We start from the raw sequence: 21,209 nt of genomic DNA on the forward strand, positions 1-21,209 counted from the left end.
ACTGAGAGGATTTTGGACCCCTGACTGACTATTTTAAATGCCAGTGACAGTACAATCAATTGAAATTGTGGGGATATCACCACACAAGGGTTTGGTTTGTTCTTCTATCCCCCCTCCAGTAACTGACCAGGATAGTTTGGGATGGGGATATTTGTTCCATACTGTTGTGTCCCTTGCTCTCTTGTTTCGATAGAGCAGTAAGGTCATTTTCATAAATTGTACTTATATTTGCATTTGCTGTGTTTTGATTTTATTTAAAGGTTTACATTTATAAGAGGCAAATGAAAATCCATACATGTGTTACTTGTACATTCAATTTTTAAAAAGCTCTCTGACATTCACATTGGCATGTGACACATTTCACATTAAAAGAACCTTTATTTTTTTTTCATTACTTCTGAAAATGCCTTGAATTACAGCAAAAGTGCCTTGCTGTCTTTTAGCCCAACAGAAAAAACCAAATGGATTTGGGGTTTAATTTTAGCCACAGTTCCCCCCCGCCCATGCATCTGTTTTAATATCTATGCTCAGTCCTTGAACATGTGAACTAATATAAAGACACCAGTCAACACCTTGGGTGAGGATGAAAAAATTATTAAGATGTTTTAAATATTTTAGTTTAGGAATTAAGCATTGTATAGATTTAATTGAATGGAGGAGTGACAGGGAATCCCAATGAATTATGCTTTGAAGTGATCTACAGTTGTACTACATGGTGGGAAAAGGGATAGAATAACAATAAATTTTGAAGCAACTGTAATCTGTTAATTTGGTGGCTTGAAACCCCCCAAAGGTCTGAGCCATTGAATAGGAACATGCAAAACATTCCGATGGATAGAGGTCATGGCTAGATGGGTGGGAAACAGCCAGGTTTAGATAAAACAGACATGACAAATTGTGATTAATCTGGGCTGGGGAATAAATACAGCTTGCTGCTATGCTTTGAACATTCCCTTTATACTTCTCATCTCCCTTCTGTGCTCGTGGAGCCTGATTTTAAGACTTTTTGATTTGGTGATGCTCCAGTTCATCATGGTGTCCTAATATAAGTACATCTGTACTCGGACATTTATTTATACCCCAAACACCACAATTCTAAATCATAGTTTAATCTGTTTGGAATCCTGATTTGTAGAAAATAGGCTTCCCAACCCCCCACCATGGCGGGGGGATCCCCGAATTTGCAGCCTCTGCCCCCGCTCTCCAAAAATCCGGAAGCGGGGGGGGGGAGAAACGGCACAAATTTTGGTGCCACTCGCTCTGGGCCAGTGAGAGAAAAGAACATGCGTGTAGGCTTCCCAATCCCCAGGTCCCAGCCGGGGATGCCCCAATTTTACAGGATTTTCCCCACCCCCAGCCAGCTGGCCAGTGGTGGAAGCCCCACCCCCACAGTCATCATGTAGTTGTAGAGCTCCTGCAGGTTTAGAAACCTGCAAACTGATCCGTTTGTAAAATGTGTGCCTTTAAGGCTGCGCAGGAAACAGGAAACAGGAAGGGCTTCATTGGAAAGGGTCAGTAATAGTTTCCCTGGAGAACAGCCCCTCCCTTTCTTTTGCTTTCGTTTTCACAGCAAGTAGAGTTCTGCAGGAGGAAGATCTAGTAAGTATTTGTGTGTGTGAGAGAGGGAGGGGGCAGGTGATTCCCTGGTTTGGAGGCCCTCCCCCCTTTAGAAAGTGTGGGAGGGAGGGAAATGTCTACTGGGCACTCTATTATTCCCTATGGAGAACGATTCCCATAGGGAATAATAGGGAATTGATCCATGGGTATTGGGGGCTCTGGGGGGGCTATTTTTTTGAGATAGAGGCACCAAATTTTTAGTATGGCATCTAGTGCCTCTCCCCAAAATACCCCCCCCCCCAGTTTCAAAACGATTGGACCAGAGGGTCCAATTCTATGAGCCCCAAAAGATGGTGTTCCTATCCTTAATTATTTCCTATGGAAGAAAGGCATTTAGAAAGGTGTGCTGTCCCTTTAAATGTGATGGCCAAAACTCCCTTGGAGTTCAATTATGCTTGTCACACTCTTGTTCCTGGCTCCACCCCCAATGTCTCCTGGCTCCACCCCCAAAGTCTCCTGGGTCTGCCCCCAAAGTCCCCAGATTCTTCTTTAATTGGACTTGGCAACCCTAGTAGAAAATAAACAGACTCCAGTTTACTGAGGTTCCTTCAGTTAGAAGTCGCAAACTGGAGTTTCATCAAACCAGGAAGTTTTGGACCAAGTTCAGTGCATAAAAACAAATGGGAGGAGCAAGGGAAGCACATAAACATAACAAGAATCTATGCCCAAACTGAGTTTAATAGCAGCTTGGCATGATGTCAGCTGTAACTACTGCGGGAAGAAAGCGCAGTAGCGCTGTGGCTTCTGCACTCAAATTCACCTGAAAGAGCCGGTAAGCGTGGTTTTCATTCATATCCACATTCATCATCCTGAGCAAGTGCTGCACCTCTTTGAAGTTCATGCGTCCATCCTTGTCCTTATCAGCTTTTTGGAACCAATCACAGATCCATGTGCAGCGCAAAACATAAGTTAAGGAAAACAGATTTTTTTTTTTTTGAGCTGAGCATTAGAAATCTCTTCAGTTCAGCCGGTGCAGAACACCTTTTAGCAAGGGGGAAAAAAGTTCCACCACAAGATCATGACCACCAACAGACCTATCTAGGGACGTGCAAAAGCTCTTTGAGAAGTTATACTTTTGGTTTCCCTTAAAATTCTTTAGCTGGTTAACCCAAAGTTTCTTTGAACTTGGTTTTAGACAGATTTCAGAGCCAGCTCCAGCCTACCTAAAGTGCAGAAAGGGGGAAAAGAAAAAGGGTAAAGGCAGAAATTCTCAGCATGGTGGAAATAGTATCAATGGCTGTGAATACAAAAGACTTGGGATGCAGCAAAAATGTTCAGCTGATTTTCATCGTATTCAGAATGTCTGTCTGTCTGCATCTAAAAAAACTACAGAAGACTTTCCATTCTGTTAGCCTGGTGTTTCCAAGCCAAGATACCATAGGGCCCAGTGTCTTTTGCTGACTCCTTGAGATACACCAACATATTTGGACATGGTTTGTTGCATAAATTGAATTGAATCTGCAGAAGCCTTTCATTCAAGAGGCAAAATTTTACAGGAGATGAGCTTTCCCTTCCAACAACTTGTGAGTTTTTTTGGAAAAGGCAGCTCTTCATCTTGTGTCTTGCTGCAAATTTAGCAGTTCCTTTGTGAAAAATGTGAAGTAGTTTCATAAAGGGACTGTGCAGGCATAATAGACTGCTTTCAGTTTTGCTACAGTTCCAAAGGAATAATTCAGGAGGAGCACAACCTCAGGTCATAGATAATTGCTTATTTACATGTTCTAAGATAGCCAAAATCTAGTAGATAGGGGGTTTTTGTTGATAAATATTTTAAGCAGAAATATCTTTTGTATTGTTCCTGAAACAGAGTACCCTATAATCGATTCAGAAATCACATAAACCATTTTATGTTATTTAAGGTGCCATTTACAAAATGGAGAGCAGACACTATTCATATAGCATGGAATGATGGGCAAAATGGAAAAATCAGGGAAGATATGGCTGTGAAAATGAGAGTGTCATAAGGGGTCAAATTGGAAGCAATTAATGGAGCAGAGGAAGTTGTGGAGAAGAATGCTGTATACAGGGATAAATGAGGGTCGAGAGGGAGGGAAAGGTGTAAGGGGAACAACAATGCAACTGATATAAAGATGCTGTGACATGTGTTAATGTCGGAACATGTGTTTAATATATCTTTAACATCTGAACCATTTTTGTTGGAAGGGCACTGAAACAGAGAGTGAATAGTTAAGTGAAAGGATATTGATCTATCTTTTCCTTCTGATCCATATTTGTGACCACATCTACAAGGCGTCGCAGGCCTTGGATCCAACATTGAGCTTCTTCAGCTGTGCCAGCAATTAGGTCCAGGTTGCCACGACGCCCATGGAAGACGATGGTGAAACAGAGCTCAGGTGGGAATTCCTCAGCTAGACTCTGAAGTACCTCTGATTGGTGTCCCTCCCGCACAGTCTCCACATCACTCACTGAAACTAGGACATGGACCACCAAGCAGACTTCATGTAGAGCTTAATGTTACAGAATTATTCCCTTGCCCTCCCAGGCATGACAGATAGCTGGGGCATCATTACCTGTCTACTCATCGATCCACATTTACATCTACCTATTCAGCCTGCCTGCCTAGCCAACCATCTTATATCCAACTCTAAAACAAGAAGAAAGTTTCTGTGACAGTTGGGATTCCACAGAACATAATACACTAAAGAGAAGAGAAGCAATACTTTTGGTTGCGTTAATACTGGGAATAAGAAAAGTGTTGGAAAAGGAGATGTCTGGTGTACAAAGAAGAAGAAAATAAGACTCTACAGGGGGCATAAAAAGACAGATAGGCAGAGCCGGCATGCTCATTAGGCAACCTTAGGCAATTGCCTAGGGCAGCGGCCCTGGAGTGGGTGTTGAATTGGGTGCCGCCTGGGTGCAGGGAGGCCGCCCCTCCCTCCCAGGTGATCATCCAGGAGGACCCCAGGAGCAGCCACTACCCTCCCTGCCAGTGAAAGGCAATTCAGATTGCATGGGAAGAGAGGGGATGAACACCTCCCAGTGTGATTTAAAGAGCCCACCAACCAACTGGTCCGCAGGCTCTTTCAGTTGCACGGAGAGGCTGCGGCTGCTTCTGCCAGCCCTCCCGCATTTGAACTGGGGTGGGGGGGGGGGAGCTCTCAAGTCCCTGTCCCCACTAGAAATCCAAATCACGTGGGAGAGGCAGCAGAAGCAACTGCACGCCTCCCTGTGTGATTTAAAGACCCTACCAACCAGCAGGTCGACAGGCTCTTTAAATGCCAGTGAAAGGTCCCACCAATCAGCTGATCGGTGAGAACTTTCACGGGCAGCGAGGCCAGCAGCTGCTCTTGGGGCCCTCGCATATGATTTAAATTGCCTGGGAAAGAGGGGGCGGCCCCTGCCCTCCCAGCCTAGGGCTCTAGGAAGCCTGACACCTGGCCTGAAGATAGGATAGTAAGGTCAGCACCTTCTCTCCTTTTAAATGTCATCCTTGATCTGTCTCCAGATTGCTACTCTCAGAGCAATTTCCCCCTTTGTCTCACAAGTGCCACACTCAGTCTTACCTTCTCTCTCAGCTAGAGATGTAGTTAGGAACCTGTCTCTGCCTCTCCTTTTTCCTACCAAGTATGTTAATTCCTAAATAAACCTTTATCTACTCTTTAATCAGGTTATGTACTGTTGTGGTTAATTACACTACGAACAGAGGTCATGGTGGCCCAGATTAAGTGCAGCTCTGATTAAAGGTAGAAAAGTAACCAAAGGTTCTTGGCATGAGCAGGCAAAAACAAAGGAACAAAAATGGCAACCTCCTATGGTGCACAACATAAGTTACTAGATAGATAGGCTCACAGTTATCTAATTTGGAGAGAACAAATGAAGGGTCACCTTCTTGAAACAGGATTATGGGACATTATACAGGAAGCCTGACTAAGAGATGATGACCCAGCAAAGCAGAGAACCTGGTGTACATCAATGAAAAGATAAGAGGGGCCATAATCATGGGTTTAACTGACAGAAATGTGTTAAGAGTAATTCAGATATCAACAGCCAAAGTTGCGTGGTGTGAGCTGGAAAAGCTGCATGTAAATTCCTCATTAAAGAGCCAGGTTTATCTACAAAAGAAACTTTTCAGTATTAAGATGAAAGAGGGGGGTAATTTATGTCATCATATGAATGCTTGGATTGGCTAAGCAATTGAGTTCAGGAAAGGAAATTGTTGATCAAGATCTGATTGTGTTACTACTAATAAGCCTGCCAGAGTAATATGAAAATACAGGGTCTTAGATTGAATCTAAGAGTAGTCTGTCCCTCACAGAAGTTATAAATCAGATGGAGGAATACATACAAATAAAGACAATTTGAAATATCTGACAAAGAATTTAAACCAAATGTTGATCAGATGGCTTTGAATGTAAATAGCAAAAGTGGGATCATTTGTCACCTCTTTGGGAAACGAGGCCACATTAAGAGAGATTGTTATACTGCTAAGCAGAGGAAAGCCTTTCCCAAAGCAAAGGGGGGAAATGGTGAGGAAATCCCAATCAGATTTAATGGCAACCACCAAAGAAATGTTTTCTATTAATACAAGGAGACACAACAAGTCATATAAAGTATCTGGACAGTGCCTACATAACTCACATGTGTGGTCATAAAGATTTATTTGAAATGTTAGATGAAGAAAAGAAAGACATTAAGTATTGCAGATAGATGGTCTATAATGGCAGACGGTATTGGCTCAAGGACCACAAAATGCCAACTGCCTAACAGAGAGAGCCAAAACATCCTTGTTAAAGACTGCCTCTATGTCCCAGAACTGGCAAATAAACTTATTTCTGTGAGAGTGCTCATGAAGAAAGGCATGATTATATTTTTTCAAGAAAAATGCTAAATCAGACAGGAGGGACAGTTAACTGAAACTGGCAAAGTGCATCAGGATTTATATGCTCTTGAGTATACAGAAAGCAAACTTTACCAAAGATTGTGATCACAAGAACTGCTCCTGGCTATCGCACAGATGGTTGGGCCACAGAGACAATTATGCAATTGGTCAGCTTGAAAGCCAGAATTTAACTAAAAGCATGCAGATGAGCAAATGTGCTGTTGAAGAAAAATGTACGCATTGCATTCAAGTGAATGGGGTGAGATCTAGCTTTAACAAAAGGCATGAGACAAGCCAAACACAACAACACCTAGAGCTGATACACAGTGGTATTTGTGGACCAATGAAAACTGCAACCCCTAGTGGAAATAAATATGCACTAACCTTTACTGGTGACTTTTCAACATACTGTGCTTACCTAAGTAAAGAGAAAAGTCAAGTGCTGGAAAAATTTAAAACATATGTGGCAATGGTCATTAACAGATTTCAAAGAAAGCCACTAGCAATCCACACTGATAATGGAGGAGAATATGTGGGACATGAAATGAAGAATTATTTGGCTGAACAAGGAATAGAGCATCAGCTTACAACTCCATATACTCCAGAGCAGAATGTGTAGCAGAAAGAAAAAAATCATTCTTTCACTAAAATGTGCAGACATGCTCCTTGATACATAACTACCTGACATGTATTGGGGAGAAGCAATCAACGCCGCTACCTACCTGCAAAACAGATTACCTACTAAATGTGCAAGTGGTACAACATTTGAACTGTGGTATGGGCACAAACCCAGCCTGAATCATTTAGAAGTGTTTGGATCAAAGAAACGCTAAAGAAAAATGGACCAAGATGGATCTTAGAGCAGAAGATGGCATTTTTGTTGGCTATGCATTGGGATGCAAAGGATACAGAATCCTCAATCCAGAGACAGAAACAGTCAAGATCTGCAGTGTGGTTTACATTGATGACAGGAAGACATCAAGCGACATGGAGAAATTAGAGACCAGTAAATCTATACCAACAGAGAAAAATGAAGCACAGAAAAGTGCATCTGGGTTTTGAATGAGGACAGCAATGGGTACCATCTTGGCTGGCACCTTCCTCCCCCTGCCCACAAAATGCCCATCATTCTGTAATTGGAAATCTACTCAGGATTGCATTAATGTTATCTCGTTGTTTTATCTTATGTTTGATGTTTTCATTGTTACCGTACATCACCCAAGGAAAACTGAAATATATGAAACACAGTTTTATCAAACCTAAATTTAATTTGCTCCTTTAACAACATAAAGTAGAACGAAAGTAGAAAAGATTTATTGTACATGGCCAATGGCCATCACATTGGCCGTCACAATAAACACGATATCATAAAAAGTAATCAGGCAGAAATAAAAACGGTCCAATAAACAGACCAACGGGTTACATGGGGTATAATGCAACAACTACAACTTTAAATGCATTACTAAAATGCTAAAATACAAACATTTAGGTTTAAACTGCCAAGATATTATAACACCATAATGCTGTGACAATATCTAAACAGTTAAGTTAAAAATGTCGTAAATCCAATGAACCCATTTATGGTAAATATCAATATACTATAAAATTATAGACGTCTAAAATAAAGTCAACTAATCTAAGGAGGCAGTTTTGGCTCTGATTTTTCTGGAAGCCAAGCCAAAAAGAGGCACTCTATAGGTGACAAATGGATCGGTATCAGATAACAAAAAGAACAAGTTATCGGTGTCAGAAGAAAATTTACGCCCTGCTAACAGATTATCAATAAATTTGACTCAAGCCTCTTTCTACAAGGGACAAAATAAACTATAATGGATTAAATCCTCTAAAACTGTAGCTCCTCAGATACAAGAATGCTGAGCCATTGGGACTGGAAGATATCTTCCATTAAAAAGAGCCGTTGGCATTGACTGGAAACACAAAAAATAATGTATAACTTAGCATATAAAATGGTATTCTTTGGTATATTTATGCTTACTAAGATGGAATTTTAAAATATAAATGCCTAATAATGTTCTACAAGCAACACTGCCAATACACCCAGTACTTAAGAGAGGTCTGTAAACGTCTGCACCCTATGCACCTTGGCACATCTATCTTAATTTTCACCATCTGAGAGGTAGGAAAAAATAAAGGATAATATCAGAAAACAAATTTTGTAGCAAACAAAAGAAAGATCGCTATTTGAACAGATAGGGTCAGGATTACCATCATGTTTTGTATCAAATTAAATTTTAAAACTGAACTCTTTAATAATGTCACATTAGTGCAGCTTAACTGTAGTCAAAATTATTCACATTTAAATAACCCTGAAAATGTGTTATATGTGTGTACCGTATACATAGAAATTATTGTTATCTCGTGGAGTAGATTATATAACAATTATTCATCTTAGGTGAATAAAACCTTATAGTAAAAAGCATTTCATTCCACAATAGAATATATTTCATAGGAAGTTTTTTAGGGTTCCCCCTAAATTTCTTTGGAGAAAATCAGGCTTCTCCCCACACTTTTAGGGAGCTGGGGGGGGCGGCGGGGGACAGGTCTTCACAACTTCCATAGTTGCTCCAGAGCCATGCAGCCCAGGATTTTATAGCAAACAAAATAATATTTTGCTCCAGAAAGCTGGTACTATGTATTCTGGTAGCTACTGAATTTGCCATACCTTCACATGGAAGTTTATACAATCTGCATAAATCTTTACACACATGAAAGTGTTCCTACTTTACTCTGCTGTACATTTGTTTGTCATAAAATGTAAAAGCTTGCTACATGAGAAACTAGTTTTGTCAACAGGACAGAGCAGAGAACCAAACTTACAGGCAGACTTGGCATTTCCAGCCTTTTTGGACTTGTACCAAATGGTCATGCAGTCATCCTGAAGTTTGAAGTATCGCTGCTTCTTCCAGTTCTTGGACTTCACCTTACGCATCATTGTCCCTTGCTGCATCTGTTCAAGATTGCCATCCAGATGAAGTCCTGATCAGGTGAGAAAGGAGCAGGCACTTCAGATAAGGAATATGAAGGCCAACACAGACATTTGTCCATCCTGAGTCAATCGTATATGCTCATATATGCCTGTGTTTAGCACCACCACAAGGGACCGAATCAGCAAGACAGAAGCCAATAATTATGCTGTGGGATCTCAAATGGAGATCCAGAGGGAGTCATTAATAATCCAAGTGTTTGGGGAAACGTGATGGGATTCAATAATGCTTAGGATCATACTGAATGAAAGTTACAATTCTATTTTGTTTCCAGCTCTCTTCTAGCTATGAATGGAGGTCTGATCCTTTGTGTCAAAGGTGACAGGATATAATTACCAGCATGCAGATAAATGCAAACATTGGTTGCAGTGAGGTAATTTAATTTAAAGGTGATTAATCTTCTTAAATTTCAAATTAAATTATTTTGATTTCAAAATCTGACTTCCAAACTGGATACATTTCAGATTTCAGAATAAAAACTAGACATTGGGTACATTTCAGGTTTCCGAATAAAAACTAGACATCATCATTGAATTGTCTGGATTTTATCGAAGGGAGAAGTTTTCTGATTGATAATACATGAAGTTTCTACAAATTTTGTACAAATTTTACTAAACAAGAGCATGTGAAATAGCCAGATACTGTCAAACATTGAATGACATATCAGATATTGTCAACTCTATGTTTACTGCTATGACAAAATTATTGGATGTTAAATATTGGTGCTAAGTATTCGCATATCCAGAAAGCCAGAAAATTTGTATCTGTTTTTATTAAAACAGGCTGAAATTTGTTATTCCTGACAGGCTGTGAACATATGAACATATGAAGTTGCCTTATACTGGAGTAATGTACTTTCCTGTGCACCACAGCCTTACCCTTACTAAAACATTCCTATCTAGCCTATTTCTTCTGTGGCTGGCTTCTTGGTTTGAGGAAATACTCACGAACACTGTAGAGAAGTGAAGTCATGGTTTTTCCTTTCCTGAGTTGGCACAGCTGTTACCTACAAGAAAGAGAAACAACTGAAAAAAAAAAACAGAAGAGAACTTTCAGTCGTATAGGCCAAGGATTCTTAACCCTTTTTATTAAGGAGCCCACTCAAAGAAATTTCATCTTAGTTTAGACAGATTGATAGAGCTCCACCTTCTCCCTCCCCCATTTCCTCAACTCAGTTATAAAATCCATTTAGTGCATGTGGAAGATTCCAGGTGCAGTTCTTGACATTTCCAGGCTAAAGCATCTCAGACGCCATAGCTGAGAAAGGCCCCTACCTGACGTGTCAGAGAGCTGCTGCCAGTTGAAGTAGATAGTACTGAGAGATATGAAAGTTCAGTTGTTTCACTCAAAATAAAACAGTGCCTATCCTAACTTTGAAATGAAATGCAGCTTCCTAAACTGTGCAGCATCCAACAGACTACTAGAAGTCAGGGCTTTTTTGGTAGAAAAAGCCCAGCAGGAACTCATTTGCATGTTAGGCCACACCCTCGCATCAAGCCAGCCAGAACTGCCTTTCTGTGAGTTCCTGCTAGTAACTTATCGGCTCTGTGATAATGTGGAAGGTCTTGAGTCAAAATTCTGGACTTAGGTTATTGGTATTCCTTGTGTGTGGCTGACTTAGTACATAACATTAGGAATACTATCTCTACCCTTCCTATCTAGAAATGGAATTCTTATAATAAACTCTTTTATTAGTTTGAAGTGTAAACATGAAAAACAACAAAAGACACGTGGAGATTTCTTTAACTTCAAACTAATAAAAAAGTTTATTATAAGAACTCCATTTCTAGATAGGGAAGGGTAGAGATAGTATTCCTAATGTTATGTACTAAGTTTAATATAATGACTAAGTTTGAAGCAAACAGCCATTACAGGCGATGATCCTGATGCCTACATTCTGATTGGCTGTTCTGCTAGAATCAGCCAATCAGGAAGCAAGGCATTTACAAAGAAAATGCAAATAAAGGATCCTAGAGGGCACCGTGTGATTGGTGATTGCCTGCCTTGCATGGTTTTCTATGTTCTAACTATATATTTGTTCACTGTCAGCAGCGCTGGCCCAAGGGTGTGTGGCACCCCAGGCAGGCACCCCCTGCCACCCCGCAGCACTGCAACCCCCCCCCCGAGCTCGGCATGGTGCCCGCCTGCCCCCTCCTTCCCTTCCCGTCCCATTGCCTCCCCCCCCCCCGCGCCATTACAGCGTGCTGTGCATGGACCCTGCCAGCCACAGCACGGCATGCATCTTATCTTCTGAAGAACCACTGGAGAAGACTCCCGTGGTCTTTCAAAAGGTAAGGGTCCAGTCGCGGTGTGCTATGATCATGCCGGGGGTGAGGAGGCGACATGAAGGGAAAGGAGTGGGCGGCGGCAGTGACAGCGGTGGGCACGCAGGTGGAGGAGGCAGGCAAACTAGGCGCTTGCCCGGGGCACCGGGGGGGGGGGAAGCCAAATTTGGCACCTCCACCCACCCAGCGCCCTAGGCAACTGCCTAGTTTGCCTAGTGGATGAGCCAGCCCTGTCAATTTGTAGTTGGTGACTGCTTCTCAATAAGCGCGTTCTTCCTTACAGAGAGCTGACTGAGCTGACTTTATAACAACTTAAGAGCTGGAATCTAACAGATGATAAGAACCTTTTAGTGCCTCTCTGAGGCCTTCTGGAAATCTCTCACACTTAGCCACGAGACTGTGTTAACGACCTGAAATTATTAATACTCAATAGAGATTCCTAATAATAGTGTAAACCTGTGGATCTGGCCCTCTGCTGGAGTCTAGAGGAAGAGTATTTTGTCCCTGATAGGGGGCTGTATAACTAGCCTGAGAAAAAAAATATTTCTGAGAAAAACAAATTTTTGAGAAGAGGAAGAAAGGCATGACACCTGAGGAGATTGTGTGTCCTATGCAAAGAACAAAGTAGCTTGAGAACGAGCCTCAAGAGACTGTGGCCTCTGGAAATCTGAAGCTATACTAGAAAGAAGAAGAAGATATTGGATTTATATCCCGCCCTCCACTCTGAAGAGTCTCAGAGCGGCTCACAATCTCCTTTACCTTCCTCCCCCACAACAAACACCCTGTGAGGTGGGTGGGGCTGGAGAGGGCTCTCACAGCAGCTGCCCTTTCAAGGACAACCTCTGCCAGAGCTATGGCTAACCCAAGGCCATTCCAGCAGGTACAAGTGGAAGAGTGGGGAATCAAACCCGGTTCTCCCAGATAAGAGTCTGCACACTTAACGACTACACCAAACTGGCTCTCAGTCAGCCTCGCTGTATAAAAGAAAAGATAGTAGGTGTTGCTATTAATAAGCCTGATTTAAAATTTCATAGTTGCCTGCATTTTGAACCTGTGCAGTCTCACTGTCGTTGTACTCAGACTTGGGATCTCTACTAGAAGACCCTAGGTTGTTCACTTTCTCAGTTACATCAGGAGTATAGTGAAGCTACAAAGGAGAATTATGTATCTGAGCTCCTTAGTGGATGAGTGAGAGTAAATTATATATAAAGCAGCGTTTGTATTACCATTGTTCCAGTCTGAATCATTCTCCATATGCCCGGGAATTAAGTTTCAAGAGAGGAACTCAACAAGCAGTTGTGCAGACCCAGGGAAAAGGCATGACAACTGGCTTAGCCTTTAATTCTGTAGCTGCTAACAGACTAACATGACTACCTGACTAACATGACTAACATGACTGCTAACAGACTAACAAGACTTTTCTTTGTTCTTGCTGAAGCAGCCTAACATAATTCATCTGCTAGAATGTCTCTTAGATTATGTATGCATTAAAAGTTAAACTTTTTGCAGAGTACTGCCTCCGGCTCCTTTCTTCTCCATGCAGTAGGATGTTCCAGAATAATCTTTTATTGGGCCAATTCCTTACAAGAAGGGAGCACTGGAGGCTCATAGTGCCTTTTGTAACAAACTGCTTTATTTGAGAATGAAATCAGAAAGCCAGAATACACACAGGCAGTACTCGTTCCCAAAATAACCCTCCTCATAAAGCAGTAACAGCTCCCCAGCATTGCTTCTTGCCAGCTAGTGGCAAATGCAATCTCTTTTCTGGCTAAATGCAAAGCTACAAAAATTGGTTTCTTCAACCCTCTCCCAGTCAAATAGGATGTAATAAAAGTTCCTTCAGCTAAGAGGAACCACCAACCATCCAGGGCTGCTCATCATCATCATCATCTTATTTATATCCCGCCCTCCCCGCCGAAGCAGGCTCAGGGCGGCTAACAACATAAGTCAATACATCAATTATACAATATATTTAAACAAAAATTAATTTAACAATTTAGTTAAAACCTACTAAAATTCTAAAATTGATAAAATTAATACACTGGTGCTATTATGCAGATGGTGGATTCCATTAGCAGATTCTCTCTTTAGTCAGTGAAGGCCATTCAGAAAAGGATGGTCTTGCAGGCCCTGCGGAACTGTTCAAAATCCCGCAGGGCCCACATCTCTTCTGGAAGCTGGTTCCATAAGTGAGGGGCCATAACAGAGAAGGCCTGAGCGCGGGTGCTCTGTAACTTTACCTCTTTCGGCCCGGGGATAGTCAGCAGGTTCTTCCCTGCTGATCTCAGTGCTCTCTGGGGTTAAACAAGTACTTTCCATTATCCAGCTATCAACAGCCTAGAGACAAAGCCATTGTGCCTTATCAAAAGAGCATATGATCATTATAAAGTTTTACCATCACCCAGTGATGGTAAAACTTAAGGGAACCCAAAGAAGAAGGAGATGGAGATTAAATACCCAAATACTAAAAGATAGTCTCCTGAACAGACTGGTGCCCACCATTGCAGAAGAACTCCTCCCAGAGAGCCAGTGCGGCTTCAGAGCTAACAGGAGCACCACCGACATGGTATTTGTTCTCAGGCAGCTCCAAGAGAAATGCAGGGAACAGAACAAGGCTCTGTATGTGACTTTTGTCGACCTTACCAAAGCTTTCGATACCGTTAGCAGGAAAGGCCTGTGGCAAATCTTGGAACGTTTAGGATGTCCCCCAAGGTTCCTCAGCATGATCATCCAGCTACACGAAGACCAGCGAGGCCAAGTCAGACACTGCAACGACCTCTCGGAGCCCTTCCCAATAGGCACAGGTGTAAAGCAAGGCTGCGTTCTCGCACCAACTCTCTTTACGATCTTCTTTAGCATGATGCTTCAAAGAGCTGCAGTAGATCTAGATGAGGACGATGGTGTCTACATCCGCTATCGCACCGATGGCAGCCTGTTCAACCTGAGGCGACTAAAGGCACACTCCAAGACAATGGAAAAACTCATCCGAGAGCTACTGTTTGCTGATGATGCTGCACTTGTCTCCCACTCGGTATCAGCTCTGCAGCATATGACGTCCTGCTTTGCAGAGGCTGCCAAGCTATTCGGCCTAGAAGTTAGTCTGAAGAAGACAGAAGTTCTCCACCAGCCTGCACCCCAGGAAGATTATCACCCTCCCTGCATCACTGTGGGTGAATCAGTTCTGAAGACAGTCCAGCAGTTCAGCTACCTGGGGTGCATCATCTCCTCAGATGCCAAGATCGACAAGGAGATTGACAACAGGCTGGCAAAGGCAAACCGTGCATTTGGCCGACTGCACAAAAGAGTGTGGAGCAACAAGCATCTGAAAAAAGGCACAAAGATCAATGTTTACAAAGCGGTTGTGATGACAACCCTCATCTATGGCTCCGAATCGTGGGTTTTATACCGTCATCACCTGCGACTCCTTGAGCGCTTTCATCAGCGCTGCCTTCGCACCATCCTCAACATCCACTGGAGTGACTTTGTGACCAACACTGAAGTCCTCAAGCGGGCAGAGGTTACCAGCATCGAGGCACTGCTGTTGAAGACGCAGCTGCGTTGGGCAGGGCATATTTCTAGGATGGAAAACCACCGCCTTCCCAAGATTGCCCTGTATGGCGAACTCTCCACCGGCCATCGAAATAGAGGGGCACCAAAGAAGAGGTACAAGGACTCCTTGAAGAAATCCCTTAGCACCTGTCACATCAACCATCACCAGTGGTCTGACCTAGCCTCAGATCGCAAAGCATGGAGACACACCATCCACCAGGCTGTCTCTTCCTTTGAGAACACACGCATAGCTGGTCTTGAGGACAAAAGGAGATTGAGGAAGAATCGCACTGCTACAGGACCAACCCTAAATCAGACTTTTCCCTGCAGCCGCTGTGGCCGGACCTGCCTGTCCCACATTGGTCTTGTCAGCCACCAGCGAGCCTGCAGCAAACGTGGACTATTGCACCCTTCTTAAATCTTCGTTCGCGAAGCCAAGCCGAGAGAGGGACTAAAAGATAAGAACTTTTTACAGGAAGCTAAACTGGAAATGGATTTTTTTTTTATCAAAATATAACAAGAGGTGAAAATACAAACGGTGTGGGATACAGCCAAAGCCTATTTTAGAGGACTAGCAATTAGATTTAATGCCAAGAAAAAGAAAGAACTGAAATGTTTCAAAATCTAATGAACCAAACAGAAAAGGCGGAAAAGAATTTAAAATTACAGCCCACAAAGTTGGAATTTAAGAACAAAATAAAAAAATTACAGCATCAACTTAATCTGATATAGGTGGAAGAAGTAGAGAAAAAATTAAAATTTACCAGACAAAACTACTTTGAGTTTGCTAATAAGCCAGGAAGATGGCTGGCATATAGATTAAGAAATGAAAATGCTAAAAGAAGTATAACAGGATTGAGGGATGAAAACAACATAGAGATATAAAAGACAAGAAATACATCGAATAGCGGAACAATTTTATAGGAAGTTATCTCAATCTAAACAGATGCCAGTGGAAGAAATGAAGAAGTACATCCAACAGAGCACACTGAATAAATTCACAGAAGATCAACAGAAAATTTTAAATGATTCAATAATGATACAAGAACTAGTGGAAGCAATTGCAACTAAAAAAAAATGGTAAGGCCCCAGGACCAGACGGTCTTCTGGCAGAATTTTATAAAACTTTTGAAGATAAGCTGCTGATCCCATTCAAACATCTTATAGAAAAGATTCAAAAAGGTGCAGAGATACCTAACTCATGGCAAGAGGCTACTATATCGGTGATCCCTAAGAAAGGGGCAGATCTGAAAGATATAAAAAATTACAGGACAATTTCACTGTTGAATGTGGATTATAAGATTTTTGCTTCAATTTTGGCCCAGCATATGAAGAATGTGTTATCGTTTTTTATACATCAAGATCAAGCAGGATTTCTTCCAAGAAGATACTCGAAAGACAATGTTAGAGCAATATGCAACTTATTGGAATATTATGAAAGTTACCCAGGGAAACAATTAGCATTAGTCTGTCTAGATGCTGAGAAAGCCTTTGACAATGTGAGCTGGCAGTTTATGCTACAACAGTTGAGTATGGTGGATTGCGGTGAGAGCTATTTAAAAATAATACAGGCCATATACTCTTTCCAGAATGTGAGAATTATGGTGAATGGAGAATTATCAGAAGCAATTACTATTGGAAAGGGGACCAGGCAAGGATGTCCACTATCAGCATTGCTTTTTATTTTATGTTTGGAGACAATGAATAATCAAATTAGAGAAGACTCGAATAGCAAAGGGGAACAACATAAATTGAGAGTGCTTGCAGATGATCTGGTGTTTATCCTAGATCAACCATTGGACTCTATTGACTTTTTGATGAATAAGATCAATCAGTTCAGCCAATGGGCAGGACTGAAGATAAATTACAGAAAAACGAAGTTCTTAGCCAAAAATATGAATACAGAACAAATATATCTATTTCAACAAAAATCAGGATTCACATGAGAAAAAAGTGAAGTATTTGGGAATTTATATCTCAAATAGATGTAGCAGTTTAAAAACAGATAACTATGATAAACTACTTAAAGAGGTCCAAAAAGATTTAGAGAAGTGGGAAGACTTGAACATATCGTTAATGGGAAGAATAGCCACAGTAAAAATGAATATTTTGCCAAGACTGTTGTTTCTATTTCAAACCATCCCGATTCTATTATCAAGTACCTTCTTTCAAGAATTGAACAACATGGTTTCAAGGTTTATTTGGAGGAAGAAAAGACCAAGAATCAGGGCATGGTTTAGACTGTTCAAACTGTATATAGTTCCTTGTTGTTGCCTGTTGTTTTCTGTGACTGTTCTTCCAAATAAAAAGTCTGTTGAGTAAAGAGATGACTGAACTCACTTTACAACATTGGTGATGAGGATGGGATTCTAGTTGGGGTAGAAAGTCTCCAAGACTTGATCTGAATCACTTTCTCTGGCAAGGAATTGTCACCTCGACCGACCAGCACACAGTCACCCTGTCATTCTAGTGCAACAGTCAATAAGGGCCGCATTGAAGAAGATATTGGATTTATATCCTGCCCTATACTCTGACTTTCAAAGTCTCAGAACGTTCACAATCTCCTTTACCTTCCCCCCTCCAACAGACACCCTGTGAGGTAGGTGGGGCTAAGAGAGCTCTTACAGCAGCTGCCCTTTCAAGGCCAACTCCTATGGAAGCTATGGCTGACCCAAGGCCATTTCATAGAATCATAGAGTTGGAAGGGACCTCTAGGGTCATCTAGTCCAACCCCCTGCACAATGCAGGAAACTCACAACACTTCCCCCTAAATTCACAGGATCTTTATTGCTGTCAGATAGCCATCTAGCCTCTGTTTAAAAACCTCCAAGGAAGGAAAGCCCACCACCTCCCGAGGAAGCCTGTTCCACTGAGGAATCGCTCTAACAGTCAGGAAGCTCTTCCTAATGTTGAGCCGGAAACTCTTTTGATTTAATTTCAACCCATTGGTTCTGGTCCTACCTTCTGGGGCCACAGAAAACAATTCCACACCATCCTCTATATAACAGCCCTTCAAGTACTTGAAGATGGTGATCATATCACCTCTCAGCCGCCTCCTCTCCAGGCTAAACATGCCCAGCTCCTTCAACCTTTCCTCATAGGACTTGGTCTCCAAACCCCTCACCATCTTTGTTGCCCTCCTCTGACCCGTTCCAGCTTGTCTATATCCTTCTTAAAATGTGGTGCCCAAAACTGAACACAATACTCCAGGTGAGGTCTTACCAGAACAGAGTAAAGCGATACCATCACATCATGTGATCTGGACACTATACTTCTGTTGATACAGCCCCAAATCGCGTTTGCCTTTTTAGCCACCTTATCACACTGTTGACTCATGTTCAGCGTATGATCCACTAAGACCCCTAGATCCTTTTCACACATACTACTGCTAAGACAAGTCTCCCCCATCCTAGAACCATGCATTGGATTTTTCCTACCTAAATGCAAAACTTTACATTTATCCCTGTTAAAATTCATTTTATTGATTTTAGCCCAGTTTTCCAGCCAGTCAAGGTCATCCTATTTCCTGTTTCCATCTTCTTTTGTGTTTGCAACCCCTCCCAATTTAGTATCATCTGCAAATTTAATAAGCATTCCCTCTATTCCTTCATCCAAATCATTTATAAAGATGTTGAACAATACAGGTCCCAGGACAGATCCTTGAGGCACTCCACTTGTCACTCTTCTCTAAGAGGATTAGGAACCATTCACAAGCACAAATCCTGCCACCTCAGATGATGCGCTGGTCTCTATTCCTGTCAGCCTATGACTACACCCTTCACTACAGACTTGGCAAGGCTTTGGGCCACACTAACGCCTTCAGCCACTTGCTTCTGCCTGACACAGCCGCCAATCCTTCTCCAGCTCACAACATCATGCTTCTCAAAGATCTTCCACAACCACCTCTTCATGCCTCTGATGCGGCCGCACACATGGCCAAAGACTGAACTTTGTCTAGAGTTTTGAACTGGGTGTGGAGGAGGTAGCCAGCAGGCCATTAAGATGCTCAGTTCCAACCTTTCGGTTCCTGCCAGCATGAACTGTCACTGCACAAGAGATGCCTGCTATGGGGGAACCATATTGTCATTCTGCCCAAGCTGAGACAGCAAGTCCTCAAGGCTTACATGTCAGATATCCTAGCATCATCCGCATGAAAGCTCTGGCCCACAGTTACGTGTGATGGCCAGGGTTGGACAAGGCTATTGAGAAGTGGGTCTGGTCTTGCCAGCTATGACAAGTATCTCATCCCACAATGCCACAGGCTCCAGTACAATCATGGGAGACAACTCGCACATTGTGGTTAAGGCTCCATGTTGATTTTATGGGTCCATTCCAGGGACAAGTCTTTCTAATTGTTGTGGACTCCTACTCTAAGTGGCTGGAAGTCGTTTCAGTGTCCACAATGACACCTGCTGTTGTTATCCACTCCCTGCGTTGTCTGTTCACCACTCATGGCCTGCCAGATGCTATTGTGTCAGACAATGGAGCACAATTCACTTCAGCCAAATTCCAGTGGTTCCTGGCAAGCAACATGATTCGGCATATCATAGCAGCACCATTGCACCCATCAACAAGTGGGCAAGCGGAGCAAATGGTGTGCACAACAAAAGACTCACTCTGCAGAATCATGCATGGGGATTGGCACTTGAGGCTGGCAGATTTCCTCCTTCAGCAACATATCATGTCTCACATGGCTATGGGGCAAAGCCCAGTGGAGCTTCTGATGAACAGGAGATTCCTCTCTGTCCTGGACCATCAGCAACCAGACTTGACAACAGACCACCCTCCATGCTGTGAGGTCCAGAATACCCCGTCCAGGCATTCCAGCCTGCCGATTTAGTATATGCCCAGAACTACAGGGATGGACAGGCCTGGATTCCAGCAACTGTAATCAAAGCTATGGGGCCAATGTTGTACTGGATTGCCGCTTCGGATGGCAGAATCCTGCAGTACCACATCAACCAACTCCAGGGTAGGTGGCTGGACTGGGCACCTCCTAAAGACTTGGACTCTGGGTCACAGGAAGCTATCCCTAACAATAGACCTGTTGTCAAGGACTCTGTGATTCCATTGCCAGCAGCTCCTGTACCCTCCAAGGACATCGCAGGTGTGAGCTTAGAGTTGGCCACAGTTTCCGCTCCTCCCAGTGATGCGACCCCCCACACCCAATATGGAACTTGCTGAAGAGCTGTGGCACTCCCAGTGGATATGGACTCTCCCCTGCTATCTACAGGACTACGTGAGCGCCTGGTTACAGTCCTAACTCAGGGGGGAGGGGTGTTATGTATTGAGTTCTGTATTGTCTAAGCTTAAGGTAGGCAACCATTGCCAACCAGGATCCTGATACTTACATTCTGACTGGCAACTGGGACATCAGACATTTCACCAGGAAATGCAAATGAAGGATCTTGGGGAGCAGAAGAGGATTGGTGGGTGTCTGCCTACGGGGCATGGTTTAGACTGCTCAAACTGAACATAGTTCCTCATTGTTACCTGTTGTTTTCTGTGACTGTTCTTCTGAATAAAGACTTCGTTGCGTAAAGAGCGGACTGAACTCACTTTACAACAAGCACTTTCTTCGTTCCCATTGAAAAATCACTTCCCAAACAAGAGAGAAAGGAGAGAAAAGGATTTGAACTGGACTTACATAGGCTCCTGAATTCTCTGTGCAGTATGGTGGATGACAGCTACAGCTGACCTTATTGCAGCTATATAGCGTAACATGCAGGGAATAGCAAGAAGCTGGGGCCTGTAAGTGCATATGGATGTGTTCACACTACACTAAATAATGTATTTTGCAACTGGATTTTTACTGCGTAAGAATAGCAGAAATCCAGTTGCAGAATGCATTATTTAGTGTAGTGTGAATGCACTAACTGAAGTATGTTGAATCAAAGGTGCTTTTTCTGTCAT

General features: G+C 42.6%; 1 protein-coding gene across 1 annotated transcript in view; it reads right to left on the minus strand.

The window, feature by feature from the left end:
- The window catches only part of PLCD4 (phospholipase C delta 4), a 66,435-nt gene that overhangs the window by 33,568 nt on the left and 11,658 nt on the right, over positions 1–21,209 (minus strand). The window contains exons 2-5 of the mRNA XM_060263294.1: positions 10,410–10,468; positions 9,296–9,454; positions 3,821–4,049; positions 2,378–2,507 (exon numbers count right to left, since the gene is read on the minus strand). Of these exons, the coding sequence (XP_060119277.1) occupies positions 2,378–2,507; positions 3,821–4,049; positions 9,296–9,454; positions 10,410–10,434 (543 nt within the window). The 5' untranslated portion in view covers positions 10,435–10,468. The remainder of the gene's footprint in view (positions 1–2,377; positions 2,508–3,820; positions 4,050–9,295; positions 9,455–10,409; positions 10,469–21,209) is intronic.

The sequence above is a fragment of the Heteronotia binoei genome, chromosome 21 (genome assembly GCF_032191835.1).
Source record: "Heteronotia binoei isolate CCM8104 ecotype False Entrance Well chromosome 21, APGP_CSIRO_Hbin_v1, whole genome shotgun sequence".
NCBI classification, from domain to species: domain Eukaryota; kingdom Metazoa; phylum Chordata; class Lepidosauria; order Squamata; family Gekkonidae; genus Heteronotia; species Heteronotia binoei.